General features: G+C 43.4%; 1 protein-coding gene across 3 annotated transcripts in view; it reads right to left on the bottom strand.

The window, feature by feature from the left end:
• The window catches only part of LOC102915837 (NACHT, LRR and PYD domains-containing protein 1a-like), a 73,605-nt gene extending 58,755 nt beyond the window's left edge, over window positions 1-14,850 (bottom strand). For all 3 annotated transcript variants that reach the window (XM_076542808.1, XM_076542806.1, XM_076542805.1), the window contains exons 1-3: window positions 14,723-14,850; window positions 12,303-12,612; window positions 8,880-9,014 (exon numbers count right to left, since the gene is read on the bottom strand). In XM_076542808.1, coding sequence (XP_076398923.1) covers window positions 8,880-9,014; window positions 12,303-12,567 — 400 coding nt within the window. In that variant the 5' untranslated portion in view covers window positions 12,568-12,612; window positions 14,723-14,850. The remainder of the gene's footprint in view (window positions 1-8,879; window positions 9,015-12,302; window positions 12,613-14,722) is intronic.
• Between the last annotated feature and the right edge of the window lie 2,787 nt (window positions 14,851-17,637).

The following is a 17,637-nucleotide window of genomic DNA, read 5'->3' on the forward strand; positions in this document are numbered from 1 at the left end:
GAGATCCATAGCCAAGCACCAGGCTGAGCTCCAGGAGTCCAGTCGAAGAGAGAGAAGAGGGGTTCTACGAGCAAGGGGCATTAAGATCATGATGGGGAAACCTACAGTGTCAACCAAACTAAAGTTGTGGGGGAGAGGAAGCTTCGGGGCGGGAGGAGGGAAGAGAGGGAGATCTGTGCTTGGTATATAAAATGAATAAAAAATTTCTTTTTAAAAAAAGGATTAAGAAATGAAATCTGGATTGTAGGAGTTGGTGGGGTCAAGGACACAATAAGAGCATGACCCAAAGAATCAATTAATCAGAGCTCATAGGGGCTTATAGAGACTGAAGTAACAATCAGGGATCCTGCGTGTGTCTAAGCTAGGTGAGCTGCATATATGTTATGGTTCTGTATCTTGGTGTTCCTGTATCTAGGGACTCCTAACAGTGGGAGTGGGAGTTGTCTCAGACTCTTTTGCCTGCTTTGGGAACCTTTTTCCTCCTACTGGGTTGCCACACTTCAGCTGTAGTATGAAGTTTGTGTTAGTCTTGTTGTATCTTGTTATGCCATGTTCAGTTGATATCCCTGGGAGGCCTGCTCTTTTCTGAAGGGAAACAGAGGAGGAGTCAATCTTGGGGAGAGAGAGGGTAAGGACTGGGAAGAGTGGAGGGAGGGAAAACTGCTGTTGGGATTTGTGGTGAATAGACAAATTCATGGAAGATGAAGCTACTCATTACTGAATAATGAGCCAAAGAAGAAACCAAGAAAGAAATAAAAAGTACTGTAACTAAATGAAAATGAAACAAACACACAAAAGCAAAACAAACAAACAAACAAAAAAACAAAAAACAATAGAACAAAGCCTCTGGAATGAATTAAAAGCAGTTCTACAAGGGAAATTTACAGATCTAAGTACTTATATTAAATACCAAAAAGGACACAGATAAATGGCTTAATGAAGAGACTTGAATCTGAAAAAAAAAAACCCAAAAAAAAAACAAGAACAAACCCACCAGAAATCAAGTAGATGGCAAGAAATTATTTAAAATGCAGAAGTTAATGAAATAGAAACAGGCAAGACAATTCAAAGAACCAATGAATCTAAAAGTCTAAGAGTGAGTTCTTTGAGAAGATAAAGAAATCTGAAAGACCCTTGGCTCAACTAACCAAAAGAAAGAAAAATAGAGGACCCAAATGAATAGAATCAGAAATGAAAAGGAAAAGATTACAACAGGCACCAAAGAAATTCAGAATGGTTCCAGGAAATACTATAAAAACCTGCACTCTTCTGAGCTGGAAAATCTAAAAGAAATGGACAAAATTCTGGATTCATTCAAGCCTGAAAGTTAAAGCAACAAGAGTTCGAGCTAAATAGATAAATAACAAAAAGGAGATTGAGACAATAATAAAAGCCTTCTGACTAAAATCAGTCAGGCAGAGATGGATTTCCAGCAAAATTCTACCAGAAATCTCAAACAAGATCTACAACAATCCTTCTAAAGTTACTCAAAACAAACAAACAAAAGAACAACAACAAAAACCCCATCCTCACAGACACAGGAGTACTTCCAAACTCCTTCTATGAAGTCAGCTTAACTCTAATACCTAAACCACACACACACACACACACACACACACACACACACACACACACACACACACACACACAAAGACATAGAACAAAACTTTCAAAACTGCATTCCAATTTCCCTGACAAAGACACAAAGATCCCTAATAAAATACTTGTAAACCTAATACTTAAAGATCATCCATCATGATCATGTTGGTTTTATATTGAGATGCAGGGATGGTTCAACAAACATATATAAACTAAGATAAGAAATCATATAAATGTGCTTAAAGGAAAAAAAGTTACAGAATTATCTCATTAGATCCCGAAAAATCCTTTGACAAAATTCAACATTTTTTCATGAGTAAAGTTGCAGAGAGAACAGGACCCACCCTTAACATAATGAAGGCTCTTAATAACTAGCACACAGCCAATATTTTCCTAAATAGAGGGAAAAAAAACATAAAAGTAATACCATTAAAACCATAAGTGAGACAAGGCTGTCCACTATAACTATTCCTTTTATTTCTTCATTTTTTTCATTTTATTTTTTATTCCATGTGTAAAGACAAGAGAAGGAAATTAAATGGAAACAAGTCGGAAAAGAAGTTAGATTATCTCTATTTACACATGATATGACATTATATATATCAGAAGACAATTGCACCAAAGTGGCAGGATAAAATAATCAACTTAACTAAATTCAGTAATGTTTCCTTACAACACCACCAAATACTCTGAGAAAGAGACCATGGACACTTTTCCACTTACAATAACATCAAAGAAAATAAACTATTTAGGAACAAGCCTAACAAAGAGGTGAAAGAATTCTAAAATGAAAACTTCAAATCCCGGAAGAAACAGACTGAGGAAGACACTAGAAAATGGGAAGAACTCCCATGCTTGTAGATTGGCAGAATATTGTGAAAAATGAGCATTTTACTAACAGTAATTTTCAGATTCAATGCAACCTCACTCAAAATGCCCACTTTAGTCAAAAATTAATTTTTTTCCTTTTAAAGGAAGATTTATTTATTTAAATGTGTGTGTTTGAATATTTTACCTGCATGTGTGTATGTGTTTCATAAGTGTGTCTGGTTCCCCATGGGGGTCAAAAGGGGACATTTGACTTGGTAGTGGAGTTTCAGATGGTTGTGAGCCACTGCATGGGTGCTGGGAACTAAACCTAGGTCCTCTGCAAATGCAATAAGTGCTCTAAACCACAGAGCAATTTCTCCAGCCTCTGCACTCACCACAAAATTGTTGTTTTTTTTTTTTCAGGTAGAGTCTCTCTATATAGCCCTGGCTGTCCAGAAACACTATGCAGACCAAGCTGGCCTTGAACTCTCAGAGTTCTGTCTGCCTCTGCCTCCTGAGTACTGGGATTACCAATGTTTACCTCCATTATGGCTTTCCCACGACATTATTCAAAGAAATAGAAAAAAAAATCTTAAAATTCATATGGAGCCCGAAAGACCCCAGACATCCAAAGCAATCCTGAGTTAAACAATGCTGGAGGGATTTCAAGATTTATTACAGAACTATAGTGATGAAAGCACTTTGATACCAGCTCAAAAACAGACATGTAGGCCTGTAGAAAAAAGTTGAAGATGCTAACATGAACACAGCTAACTACAGCCATCTGATAATTAACAAGGAAGCCAAAAATGTACACTGGATAAAAGACAACATCTTCAACAAGTGGGCCTGGCAGAACTGGATCCATATGCTTAGAAAAATAAAACTAGATTTCTCTATGTCACCCTGCACAAAAAACCAAATCCAAATGGATCAAAGACATAACTGTGGAACCTGAATACTGAAAGTGCTAAGAAGAAAACAGGCTACAGGATATATGTGTGGGAAAGGACATTCTTAGTAGGATTTCACTGAATCAGGAATCAAATCCAATAACTGATAAGTGGGACATTATCAAACTAAAAAGATTCGATACATCAAGAAAACAGTAAGTTGAGTGAAGAGGAAGCTTGCAGAGAGGGAATCTTTGCCATCTATACATCTGACAGAGGATTAATATACAGAATATATAAAGAACTCAAAAAACAAGGAGTCAAAACAAAACAAAACAAATGGTCCTTATCCTGACACTGCCTGGAGTTCAAGGACCCAGAGACCTGTGATAGAACTAAACACAATTGGAGAAAAAAAAGTCAACATAATGATGCCCAATGATATTCTGCTCTAATCATAGATTGGTGACTACCCTAATTATCATCACAGAGTCTTCATCCAGTCACTGATGGGAACATACAGAGACCTCCAGCCAAACATGAGGCTGGGCTCAGAGAATCCTGCTGAAGTGAGGGAGGAAGGATTGTATGAGCCAGATGGGTCAAGGACATCACAAGGAAATCCACAGAATCAACTAACCTGGACTCACAGGAGCCCATAGAGACTGAACCAACAACCAGGGAACCTACATGGGACTGACTTAGGCCCTTTGCATATACGTGACAGTGTGTAGCTTTGTCTTCTTGGGAGACTCCTAACAGTGGGAGCAGGGACTGTCTTTGACTATTTTACTGGCTTTTGGATCATGCTATGGCTCACACTCGGTTCCCTTGCCCAGCCTTAATACAAGGGGAGGTGCTTAGTCCTACTGAAACTTGATGTGCCATGCTTTGTTGATACCTGTAGGAGGCCAGTGCCTTCCTGAACAGAAACAGAGGTGTGGACTGGGGGTGAGTGGGAGGAGAGCAGGGGAGGGAACGGGAGGAAAAGAGGGAGGGGAAATGCAGTCTAGATGTAAAGTAAATAAATATATTTAATAGAAACAAACAAAAAATAAATAACACAATTAAAAAATAGGCTATGGATTTGAAGAGAGTTCTCAGAAGAAAAAATAAAAGTGAATAAGGAATATCTTAAAAAGTGCTCATCATCCTTAGCAATTAGGAACATGCAAAGTAAAACAACTTTCTAAGTTCATTTTACCCTAGTCAGAGTGGCTAAGATTAAGAAAATAACTGAACAAGTGCTGGGGAGGATGCCAGGGAAATGAAACCTTCATTGGTGTAATTGCAAACTGGCCCACCTGCTCTGGAAATCAGTGTGTAAATTTTAAAAATGTTCTGTAGATATCGATTAAGTCCATTTGTGTCATAACATCAGTTAGGTCCCTTATTTCTCTGTTAAGTTTCAATCTGGCAGATCTGTCCATTGGTGAGAATGGGGTGTTGAACTCTCCCACTATTAATGTGTGGGCTTTGATGTGTGATTTAAGCTTTAGTAGTGTTTCTTTTACATATGTGGGTGTCCTTGTATTTGGGGCATAAATGTTCAGAATTGAAACTTCATCTTGGTGGATCTTTCCTGTGATGAGTATGTAAAGGACCCATAGAAAGGTGACCACTGAACTTTGCTTGGTGAAATGGTCTTTCAGTTTCCTGCTTCTCAGAGGAAACTGCCAGACAAATCTACAGGACACAGAGAGAAATGACTGAGAGACTCCAGGCCTGTGGGCTGAAGACAGATGCCCCAACTTTACAAAGGAACATTAGGTGACTGTCCAGGCTGCCAACTGTCTCTGTCTACCATGCAAGACTCCCAAAAGTTGCTTGCATCCTTCTCCTGTTTCTCAGGTAATATTATATCCTTCTGAGGTCTTTGATGTAGTTGAAGACTAGAGATAGTTATAATTCTCCTTAGTTATGATAAAAGATAAAAGGTTAGATATGAAACCTTAGACTCATAAATATAAGATAGATAGGATATCTTCTTTAATTTTGCCAAATAGACTAGTTATTATAAATAGACTAGATATTATAACTGTAATTCTTGCTTGATAATTGTTTTGTTATCTGTAATTTTACTATGTGAAAATTAAAACCTTCCTTTTTGAAAAAAAGAAAAGGGTAAGTGCTGTGGGATATTCTGTATGTCAAATGTGTTGCTCTTATTAGTTAATAAATAGAATACTGATTGGCCAGTAGCCAGGCAGGAAGTATAGGCGGGACAAGCAGAGAAGAGAATTGGGGGAAGTGGAAGGCTGAGGCAGAGAGACACTGCCAGCCACTGCCATGACAAGCAACATGTAAAGATACCGGTAAGCCACAAGCCACATGGCAACTTATAGATTAATAGAAATGGGTTAATTTAAGATATAAGAACAGTTAGCAAGAAGCCTGCCACGGCCATATAGTTTGTAATATAAGTCTCTGTGTGTTTACTTGCTTGGGTCTGAGGGCCGTGGGAGCCAGGCAGGAAGAGGATAACTTTAGCTACAATCTCTCTTGATTGATTTTGTTTTGTTATCTGTAATTTTACTATGTGAAAGTTAAAACCTTCCTTTTTGTTAGATATTAGGATAGCTACACCAGCTTGCTTCTTAAGTCCATTTGATTGGAAAGACTTTTCTCAGCCTTTTACTCTGAGGTAGTGTCTGTCTTTGAAGTTGAGGTGTGTTTCTTGTATGCAGCAGAAAGATGGGTCCTGCTTTCATAAGCATTCTGTTAGCCTGTGTCTTTTTTTTTATAGGTGAATTGAGTTCATTGATATTAAGGGATATTAATGACCAGTGATTGTTAATTCATGTTATCTTTTGGTGGTAGTGTGTGTGTATATCTCTGGATGCAACAGGAAAAAAAATTAAAGAAAAAGAAATTAAGAAAAAGCATGACATTGCCCTGTACCACAGCAAACCATCAAAACAAAACAAAAAGTAGTGTTAAAAAACAAAGGATCACTGGAGCCCAGCATGGCTGTGTTGTTGTTCTGTTGTCCATGCTGTCTTTGAGGCTGTGTCAGCAGAGTTCTACAGGTGTGACAGAGACCCACAAAACCCACAATATCAGCCAGCAGTCCTTTACTCAGAACTTACCAACATTCCTTTTGATACATCACACAGCATGCCACGTGGACTGAGCAGTTACTAAGTTATTCAAGTTCTCAGATAAGACATCCCTTCGGGACATAGAAACAACGATAAGTGTCTTTCTCTTCAATTGGTCTTTTCCCTGCTGTTGATAATAGCTAATACAGAAGCCATTTCCCTATCACCCTGCCTACTAGGATGCTCTAATCTGATGGGCTGCTCTGTTACAGCCATTCTTAAGTTCTTAAGTTCTCATTGTTTTATATCTGATATTTTTATTTCTAGGGTTACTTTATTACTTTGATGTAAGTACATTTGTATGTTTCTGTAAGGTGCCTGGAGTCCTTCCTATTTTTCTTCCCCCCTTTCTATTTTGAATGGGTAGTGGTGGGACTGATTAAGTCAGTTGATGCACTTTAAACCTGGGCCTTATTTTAAGGCCCTGGATTCTACAAGTTTACTGGAAGCTGGCAGTAGAAGGAATGCTTTCTTCGAGTGTAGCTCAGATTTCAAAGGTGGCATCTTCTAGCACAGAGAAGAAGTATTGCTCAAGGTCAGGCCCTTGGCACCCAGAGCCTGTATTTACCTGGCTTTGGTGTGACTGTCCTCATTGCCCTGATGTCAGAGAGAGAGAGAAAGACAAAGGCGTTAAATGTGAATCTTGACATTGAAGGCTGAATACAGTTCTTCAACTGTGAGCCTTCACTTTTCTAAGCCTTGCTCTTCTTGTCTCCAAGGTGGGACAACAGCAGTCTCTCTCTCAAGAGTGACTGTGAGATTTAAGTGTGAGTGAGATGCAAGGGAAGCCCTGGGCACAGGGCCTGGCATGAGTGGGTGCTCAGCAAACCCCTGATGACCCCTTGACCACTGGGAAGGTGAGTGATGAGGGATCCTGAGGTAATGGATTCTCCTGTCTGCCAGTTCTCTGCCCAGAAATCTAGCTGTGTTCTTGTGCTGGAGAAGACACTGCCCTTGATTCCAAGAATCTCCTGGGAGCAGTGCGATGTCCAACAGTGACACTCTAGTGGCAGGATCTCTAGGCTGCTCTTGAGGGTTATCCAGGTGCTATGCTGTGCACTGTGCTCCAAGGGACTGATCTTTGCCTCACCCTTAAGAAGCGCATGTCCCCTGAGCAGTGAATTTAATTTTTCAGACTCAGGCCACATCATCCCAGGAGGTTCCTCATTGCTGTGCTATGGGTTGGAGGGAGGTTCCCAGTCCTCAGACACACCCTCTGATGGTGGAAGATTGGGTGACTCTTCACTTGGCAACTCATGGTCTGGAGGTTGGTCCTGGAAAATCTTGGTGAAGGTGTGAGTAGGACTCTCCCAATGAGAAAGAACAGGGAAGAAACAGCTGGTTCCCTAACACCCACTGTGCCTCAGACCCTTACACTTTGAGCTCTTACAGTGATCCTGTGAGATGGCAAAATGGCTACTATTGACAATGTCACAGGGGGAAAAAGCACCTAGCAGAAATGTCCCTGGTAGGATTTGTGAGGAGTAGGTTAGGTTATGTGAGGTAGGAAGGCCAACCTTAATCGTAGGTGGTACCATCCCAAGGGCTGGAGTCCTGGACAAATAAGAAGAAATAGTGTGCTGAGAAACAGCGTTCATCTCTTTGTGCTTCACAATTAAACACAATTGAACCAGCTGATTCAACCTCTTATAGTCACTGAATGAATTTCAGCCCTGAAGGACTACATTCTCAATCCTGGGAAAAAGGAATTCTGCCTGTTTTAAATTGCTTTTGTTACAATAGCATGGTAAGTAACTAATACACCTGGATTAATAATTTTTAATAGGATCCTCTATGGAGTTCAGGTTGTTTTTCATCTCAGCCTCCTACAATTTAATATTTGGTGGGAAAAATGAACTTTGAAGGGAGAGACAAGGAGTAGGCAGGATTTTCACAGGACAGCTACAGGGTGAAGGAGGAGGAAGTCATTTCTCAGGCTCCCATTGTTCTAGATTCCAGCCCTGCATCTGTCTCTATGTGCTGTGAGCATGGACAAGTTAACCTCTCTTTCTAGACCTTGTGCACTGGAGAGAGGTGGCTACTTTGATGCTTGAGAAGAGGAAGAGGCGAGAGTATGCTTGTGTATGCTGAAGTAAGGAAAGTCAGTAGAGGACACTTTCTGATCCTGAGGCAGGAGCCTACCCCCCACTCAGGATCCAACTCAAGAGAATAGACCTTCTTGCAACTTCAGGACTTGCATGAACCTTGCAATTTCAGAACTCACTCATATTTTGAGCTGAACTCTGGGTGTCATTTGGGCTTGACCCCCATGGGTTCCAGTTTCTTCATGTGTCAAATGCATTTTCAGCACTACAGAGCCCAGAGGCATCATTTGTAGCCTGTGACATTCTACCATGGCTCCTCTGCCTTCTGTTTAAGTTGCCTGTCTTAGGTCCCCATGCAGGTGGAGGCTCACCTGTGAAGAACCGCCATCTATGTGACTAGAATCCCATCCCCAGTTGCCAGCTCTGCTTACCTTCGCTACTGAATCCAGAATCAGTAGAGCCCACTGACACTGAAATTGGTCTGCAATATCCATACTGTAAGCTTAGAATATCTTGTGAGGAACATTGGAGGGTAGTGAGATCCTCTTCAAGTGTGGATTTTGATCCTGGAAATGATAAAGAAAGGACCATGGGAAGGGACAGTGGTTGTGTGATTGTCAGAGAGGCAGCAGTTGGAGTCAGTGTAGCAGACTGGGGTCCTATATGCTTACCCTCACACCCTTCTCCACTCTCTTGTGGAGTGAATGATGCTCTTACACCTGCTGCAGGGAAATGTTACTGCACTGGGATTATGAAGTTCACATACCTACACTGATCTACTAAGTCCTCAGTGTGAGTCTCCATTCTTCTCTGACCCTCAGCTCTCTCTTGCATGTCTCTGAGCTTCTTTTCCACAGGGATAAGTAGAATCTTACTGTGTAGTTCTGACCTGCCTTGAGCTTGGATTCCTCCCACATTAACTTCACAGGTTATTTGATTACATGAATATGTCTACAACCAGTTAGTAATCTTATGTCTGAAGCTTTATTACATTTCATAGCATTTGATATACAGCTTCTAGGTGGAAATATGTCCATTACACTCAGAGATTTTTTTTTGTGGAATATTAGTTATATTTGTTTATGCTGTGAAATATTTGTTTAGTGATGCAAAATTGTGTTGCATTCTTTTATGTTGCATTTGCTTAACTCTGTGAAGCTGTTGTTACTTTGCCTATCTAAAACACCTGATTGGGCTAATAAAGAGCTGAATGGGCAATAGCGAGGCAGGAGAAAGTTTAGGTGGTGCTGGCAGGCAGAGAGAATAAATAGGAGTAGAAATCTGGAAGAGAGATCGGTGCATGAAAGGAGAAGGAGAGGAGGACTCCAGGGGGCTGCAACTTAGCTACACAGTAATCCATGGAGTAATTAGTAAAGCAAGGTATACAGAAAGGTAAAAGCCAAGAGTCAAAAGATAGATGGCATAATTTAAGTTAAGAAAAGCTAGCTAAGTCCAGTCATTCGTAAGCAAGTTTAAGACTCTGTGGATTTATCTGGGACCTTGGTGGCAGGCCCCCAAAGCACCAAAGATTCCAAAAACAACCAATAATAGAGATTCTGACAAAATTTTGGTGGGCTGAAGTACACATTTCAAATAATTGCCAATGGTTAGTAATTGGCATCCTAGGGAGGAAGGTGAGTCTTCAAAACACAGTTTTGAGTCACAGTGATATTTAATCATGGACGTTCAGGATGGAGAGGAATTGTTTTAAATGGAACAACAGGGAAGTTGTGTGAGACATGTCTAATCCCTTTTACAATGTCCTTAGATACAATGGCTTTAACCCTATCACACAGTAAGTGAAATCAGTGACCATCGAGGGCAATGACTTTTGACTCTGTAGTCAACATTTTCAAAGCTTAATGTGTGGTAAAAAAATGAATGAACTTTGAAATGAAAGACAAGGTTTAGGCAGGACTTTTACATTGTAGCAGTAGGTTGAAAGAGGTGCCTTTAATGTCCCATGCACTGAGTGTTGGGTTGCAGCCCTGCATCTGTCTCTATGTGCTGTGAGCTTGGACAAGTTAACCTCTCTCTCTAGACCTTGTGCACTGAAGAGAGGTGGGTACTTTGTTGCTTGAGAAGAGGAAGAGGCAAGGGTGTATGACTTGGCATAATATTTTTGTACACTGTGAAGATGTATCTTCCCCAGTGTGCCTTCTGATTTGGTTTAATAAAGAGCTCGATGGCCAGAAGCTTGTCTGGAAGAGGTTACATGGGACTTCCTGGCAGAAAGGAAGAGGAGATGAATTGAGGTGCAGGAGAGATGCCAGAGGACATGGGGACAAAACAGGAGGTGCAAGATAGAAGAGAGGGAAAAAGCCACAAGGCAAAACAAAGATTAATATAAATGGGTTAATTTAAGTTATAAGACCTAGTATGGCAAGCCTAAGATATATGCCGAGCTTATGATTAATAATAATGATTAATAATAAATCTCCATGTTGTTTTTTATGAGCTGGCAGCCAAAAGAAAAATCTATTTGTGTGGCCTGGGTAAGTGAGAGTGAAGTAAGAGAGTCAGGAGAAGAAAATGACTGAAGCTGAGGCAGGAGCATACCCTCTTCTTAGGGTCCATCTAAGGAAAAGAAATCTTGGATTTTCAAGACCTCCATGACTCCCCTGGATCTTCAGTGCCCACTCATATTTTGAGGTGAATTCTGGGTGCCAGTAGGGTTTCCATGTTTCTCCTTGTATCAAATGCAACTTCAGCATTGCATTGTCCAGAGGGTGCCTTTCTAGTCTGTGACTCTTAGCCCTCACCATGGCTTCTCTACCCTTCTATTTCAGTCCCTTATTCAGGTCCTCATACAGGTACATGGTCACTTATGAATGAATAAGTCCATTTACAGCTCCAAGTTTAGTTCATCTTTATTTCTGCACACGACTGCTCAAGTTCCCATTTAACTAGTCTTTTCTTCCACATCTGTGAGTGTCACAGTTATTCTGATTAGATGCCCTGGCTAAGGGACTGCAAGTCAAGGCCCCCCCTGGAGCCTGAAATGGGGAAGAATGGGATCTGGGAAGAAAACGGTTGTGTGGTTGTCAGAAGGACAGAGGTAGGAGCCAGGGGAGCAAGCCTGGGGTCCTTCTTCCTTACCCCTGTAGCTTTCTTCACTGTTACATGGGAAGAATGATACTCTCAGAGTTCCTGATAAGAAAAGGTCCAGCTCTGGGATCATGAAGTTCCCACATTTGTCCTGGTTCTACACTAGTCCTCTGTGGGAGTCTCTATTTCTCTATGAGCCTCAGCTCCCTTGTGTGGGACTCTGAGTTTCTGTCCCACAGGGCTGTAAACTATAATAATTACAGCAGCAGAAATTGATGGGCTTGTACTTATAATACCTGAACATTTATTGAGCATTGATTATTTAATATTCAATGTGAATTTTCATTTTACTCCCATAGCTCAAGGAAACAGGTTTTTACCCCCTTCCCCTTGTTTCCTAGATGGAGTTATGGAGGCAGAGGGCTGTAAAGTGACTTGTCCAGGGTGATAGAACCAAGACTGGAGTCTGCTCAGCTCAAAAGTTTGGGCTTGTAACTTAAGGGTCAGAAGAGTTCCTTTTGGGAACTGGCATGAACGCTGTGCTCACCCATTCTGAATGCCAGCCTCTCCCCTGCTACTGCAGCTTCAGGGTGCTCCTTCCCAAGGGCCTGAGGGTGCACTCTTGTAGAAGAGTGTGGGATTCTGGGGTTCACTTAGGGGTTTCTGCATGCCTTCTGGTTCCAGGCTCTCCTGGGCCTGTGAACTCTTTTGACAGGAGGTTAGCCTGCCCTTGGAAACCTTGGCTGGAGGGTTCAGAGGTGATGAAGGGGTCACAGTAGTGGTAGTCAGGTCCTTGGTGTACTTACCTAGCATCAAGTCCTTCTCTGCCTGGGCTTTGGTCTGCTGCAGCTCCAGGTCCATCTGCTTCCTTTTGCAGATGAGGTCCAAGTCCTGTTGGCCCTTATGCTGAGCCTCCTCTGTGCCACTCGCCTTCTTGGACTGAGCTGCTTCCATGGTGATAGAGTCCCCAGATGATGCTTGGCTGTGCAGCTCCGACTGGTCCTGCTTCTCGTCCCCCTTCTCTTGTTGCTCCGAGCGGGAGGCCAGTGGATCCTTGTCTCTGCTGGACATTTCTGCTCTGGAAATGGGTGTTTGACTGGAACTGATGTAGGAGACCTGGAAATAAAAGGAAGAGCAGAGCGGCCTCTATAGGGACCGATTGTCCTCTGGTCAGGACACATGAAGGACTCCAGGCTCTCCTGGGGATGGAGACTGTGTGTCCAGGTGCAGAGCTTGGGCTTTATAAGGCAACTCTGGGAGGGAGTTTATCAGTGGATGTGTTCTTTATAGTGGATGTTCTCCTTACTGTGCTGGCTTTCCTGTCAGTCAGGTGATGTTAAGCTGAGTTGGAGGTTTCTCAGCTCATCTAAGGTTTCTTCTTTTAGGACGTTAAAGTCATTTATTTGACACTGATGACTTATGCAAAGGTCGGGGTATATTCTCTCATTTGCTGCTTCCTGCAGGAGGGGGATAAAGGGGCTAGGCTCTGTCCCTAGGATTTAAGGGGAAGGAGTTAGGGTGACTTCATGAACCAGGAAGAGTTTAACTTCATCTGCTGCAGTGGATTGTGTGATTGTCACCATTCATTCCTGGAGAAACCTTTGAACTCAGTTATTAGACACGGGCTATAGTGTAAGATGAGACAGAAGACAAGGACCCAGTAAGCTCCTAGCCAGGGCAGCCATTGTCCTAGTGTGGACCTCGTGATGGCAGTGATTTGATCCAGAAGGAACTTCTGTAAATCTTTTAAAGGACAGGGAAAGTGGAAGTGTGAGGATAAGGAGGAATGGAGAGACCAAGGGGAAGGAGCCAGAGTGGGAGGGAACAAAAGCCTGTCCTTAGGAAGATGACTGTCACTGAATCTCTGTCGGGTCCTTAATTAAGTCTTTGGCCTCTCTAACAGCTTGGGTTTGTTGGTGCAGAAGCAGTGCTGTTCCTGGAGGAGGGCACAGTTTCTTCCACCACCAGCGGACAGGAGATCCAGGCCTCTAACTTTGGAGAGCCACAGCAGCAAAGACTTGGCTCAGGCCTAGCCATGGAAAGTGATGGAGAGGGAGGAGTGGGAAGGTGGGCATCTGGAGAATGGAGGGTGGGAACTGTAGGGATGGGAAAGCAAGAAGATGGAAGGATGCAGGACATGGAGCAGGACAGCTGGGAGGATTAGAGGATGTGAATCATGGGAGAAGGGTTAGGAGATGCAGGAAAGGGGTGTTGGGATTCCAGGGACAGGAGCATGAGAGGATAGGAAGACAGGGATGGAGGGTGCAGTGGTGGAGTGTGCAGGACACTCACTATTCTGTGTTCCTCAGCTTCTTCCTATTCTGGTGTCTCACTCTAAGTAGATCAAGCCTTCAGCCATTACTGTGACAGAGGATGAGGTGGCAAGATTCAGCACAGAGGGACTCAAGAGCTCAGTCTGAGTTCAGGCTAGGCCCTGTGAAGGAATTTAGAAGTCTCCCCTCCCTGAGCACCACACGGTGGTGGTAGTGGGGACGACAATCCAGAACCAACTAAGCTGAAAGGACAAATTACCCAGGGAAAACCAAAGAGACACATGGACAAGTGTGGAGGTTTAGAGTGACCCAAGACTTTCTCAGAAGCTACGATGAAGGGCAAAGTGACATTAGCTCTGTGTCCTTGCCCAGGAGTGGACTTGTTGAGGCTGGCCTGACACTGGAATCAGTGCCTCAGAGGAACTGAAGTTGTATCTTCTGGGGACCTGACATTTCCCCCCGGGGCTGTGGTTATCAGTCCTAAGGCAACGGTGTCTCAGGGATCCCATGTTCCCTTTTCACATTGTCTGACTTAGCTCTCTGCTGACCTTGACATCGTATAAATGCTGCTGTACTTCCTAATAAACCTGCTTGGCCCAAGGAATCAGCTTATGCAAGACCTGTTGCTCCCAGCTGCTGCTTTTACCTTCTTTTTTTTTTGTCCCCAGACTTCCCTTGGGATCCTTATTCCTGTGGCATCAGATCAGACAGAAGAGAAGAGGGTACAGGATAGGCTACGATAGGAGCAAGTACATGATGCTGAAGGTGAATCTAGCATCCTAGGATCCACCAGAGCTGGCCTGTACACTCTCCAAGCAGGGACTGGAGCCTGGGCCCTGGCTCTCGGGATGAGGTCCCCATATCTGCCACAGTATGTCTTAGTGCAGTCAGGCCAGGATTTATCTTCCCACAACTCATATGGTTTGGTGGATTCTGTTGGTCCCACTACTCACCTCCTCCTCCACAGGCCCACGAATGTGTGCGTCCCTGGCCAAGGCTCCTCAGCTAGAAATCATCTTCTTTAAAAGTGAAAGAGACTCTGGCCCCTCCAGGAAGCCAGGAATCCGAGAGCCTGCACAGATGCTTTTCTTCTGAGCTGTGAGAGTGCAGTTTCAAGATTATTCATCTCATTTCCTGTTGTGAAATCTCGGCAGATGCCTGGGCTGGAGGAGTCGGGCTTGAGAGCTTCATCCAGGCCTGCAGAGGCCCTGCCTCCTCAGTGCAGGACTCATGTCTGAGCCTCACTTCACTCATCTACTAATGTGGGCCTCCCAGGTTTGCCAACAGGTCCCAGTTCAGCAAAAGCTCCTGGATCTCCCCAGATTTGTGCTCTGGATCTCTGCACTCCCTCTCCTTCCTATAGCCTGCCCAGCCCACAGCCTCTTCATTTCAGGGAGTGGCTCTCAGGCAAACACTGGGTCTTCTTTCATTCCAGGGCTCTCCTAAATCTCAAATCTGCTCTTTGATTTCCACTAACATCATTTTTTTTCCTGCAGGTGTGTGGTGTGTGTGCATGATCATGTGCATGTGGAGTCACATGTTGATGTGCACGTGCAGTCACATATGTGTACATGTGTGCCATCTGAGAGTTTATGGATTTGGCTAGTCTGGTTAACCAGCCAGGTGGGAGTACCCATGTTCCGTCCTCCTGAGCTGTGGGATGACAAGCCTGTAGCCATCCCAGCATGCATTTGTGAGGATGCTGTGATCAGACAAACGTCCTTATGCTTGCATAGCAGGTGCTTCATCCACTGAGCCGTCTCCCCAGCCCTGACCCTGGCTTTTGAACAGATCTGTAATCTGACTCTTCACTGTGCCCAAGGAGACTGCTGGTCCAGCCAGCATCCTGGGTCTGTGATCCAGCTTCCTAACTTTCCCTGCTAATGCTTCATGGTCTATTCTCAGTCTTAGAGCCAGAGTTACAATCTAATATGTAAACTAGTTTAAGTCACCTCTTAGTCAAACTTTCCTATCCTTTCCATCTCACAGTGAGGGACATACTGGTTCCTCTCAGTGGTCCCGAGCTCTACATGACCCTCTCCATCCCACCCTGCCCTTTTCTGACATTAGATCACACTTCATGCTCCTCACTCACTCTGCTGTGGGTTATCTGCTCTGCCTTTCTATTCCTTGAACACACCAGCAACTCGCTCACCTCAGGACTTTGCACTGGCTTCTCCATTCTTTTGGAATGACTTCCCACTAGTTAGAAGCTTGCTCCCTGCTTTCTGAAGCAGAGCTGCCCTTCCAGAATCCCCTTCCTTTATTCTTCTGCTTGACACTTGTCACCACCCAACAGCACAGACCTTATTTCTTTCTGTCACTTCTACCCACAAAGAGCATGGAATCTCTGGAATACAGGACTTAGCTTGTTCATTGACTGTTGTGTCCCCTGGGCCCAAGTTAGTGCCTGACCTACAATATCAGCATAGAGGTGCTCAGAGTCTCTGAGAGGTGGTTATTTCTTTAATATTAACATTCATTTATTTATTTATTTATTTATTTATTTATTTATTTATTTTATTTATTTATGTGTGGCATGTGTGCACATGCCATGGATCACATGTGCAAGTCATAGGACAACATTCAGGAGTCCTCTCTTCCCACTGTGTGTAACCCTGTGATCCAATTCAGGACACTTCTATGACTTGATGACTATATCGATATGGTATTGGAAGATGTTACAGTCTGAAATTATACCAGAGGAAGAAGGATATGTATCATGAATTCTGATTGGTCTCTACTGAAATCTGAGACCAAAGGGGGCAAGATCCTGTGTCTATGAATCCTCAGACTGAATGCAATGAACTCCTGTCTCCCTCTTGCCTTATATTCCTTTCTCTGCCCAGTCATATCACTTCCTGTCTCCACCTTCCTAGTCCTGGGATTAAAGGCGTGTGACTCCCCAATCCTGGGATTTAAGGTGTGAGCCACCACTGCTTGGCTCTTGCATTGGCCAGTGGGGTGTCAATGGGGGCGAACCACCTGTGGGAGAGAATGAAAGGGACGGGGAGACACTAAAGAAGACAGCAAGACAGGGTTCTGATCAAGCTGCAAATTTTATTCTCCTCAGCAAGGCTTATATAGCATGGGAGGGGGAGGGGGCAGGAAGGAGGGAAGAGGTGCAGTATGTGCAGGTGTAGGGAGACATGCAAGTTGTGAGGCTGTAGGGTGTTGTGCTAGGTGGTAAGTTCACTGGTCAGGGCCCATTGTTTTGTTGTTGCTAGGCTACCTGACCTACCTGACCTGTTCTTTATATTTGGGGGCATCTGGTTTAGGGTCTGTGGCTTGTTTTCTGGCCTAGCTAGTACTTTTTCATGGTTCATGTTTGGTCCCTGACAGGCTCTGTTTCTCTTTTAGACTGAATCAATTTCGTGTAGACCAGGGTGGCCTTGAACTCACAGAGATCCACCTGCCTCTGCCCCCCTAGTGCTGGTATTAAAGGTGCGTGCCACCACTGCCAGGCCTCTATGGCGAACTAGTGGCTAGCTCTGTAAGCTTTATTTGTTAGATCGCAAACAAAATATCACCACAAGGATACAAAATTACATTAGATTTTACTAAATAGAAACATAATAATGGATTTCCTTGAGTTTTGTTAGATTCTGGCTTTCCCTCTCCCCAAATTCTTTTTTTTTTTTTTTTTTGGTTTTTCGAGACAGGGTTTCTCTGTGTAGCTTTGCACCTTTCCTGGAACTCACTATGTAGCCCAGGCTGGCCTCGAACTCACAGAGATCCGCCTGGCTCTGCCTCCCGAGTGCTGGGATTAAAGGCGTGTGCCACCACCGCCCAGCCCAAATTCTTTTTTTTTTTTTTTTTTTGGTTTTTCGAGACAGGGTTTCTCTGTGTAGCTTTGCGCCTTTCCTGG

This window comes from Peromyscus maniculatus, chromosome 8 (assembly GCF_049852395.1).
Source record: "Peromyscus maniculatus bairdii isolate BWxNUB_F1_BW_parent chromosome 8, HU_Pman_BW_mat_3.1, whole genome shotgun sequence".
NCBI lineage: Eukaryota > Metazoa > Chordata > Mammalia > Rodentia > Cricetidae > Peromyscus > Peromyscus maniculatus.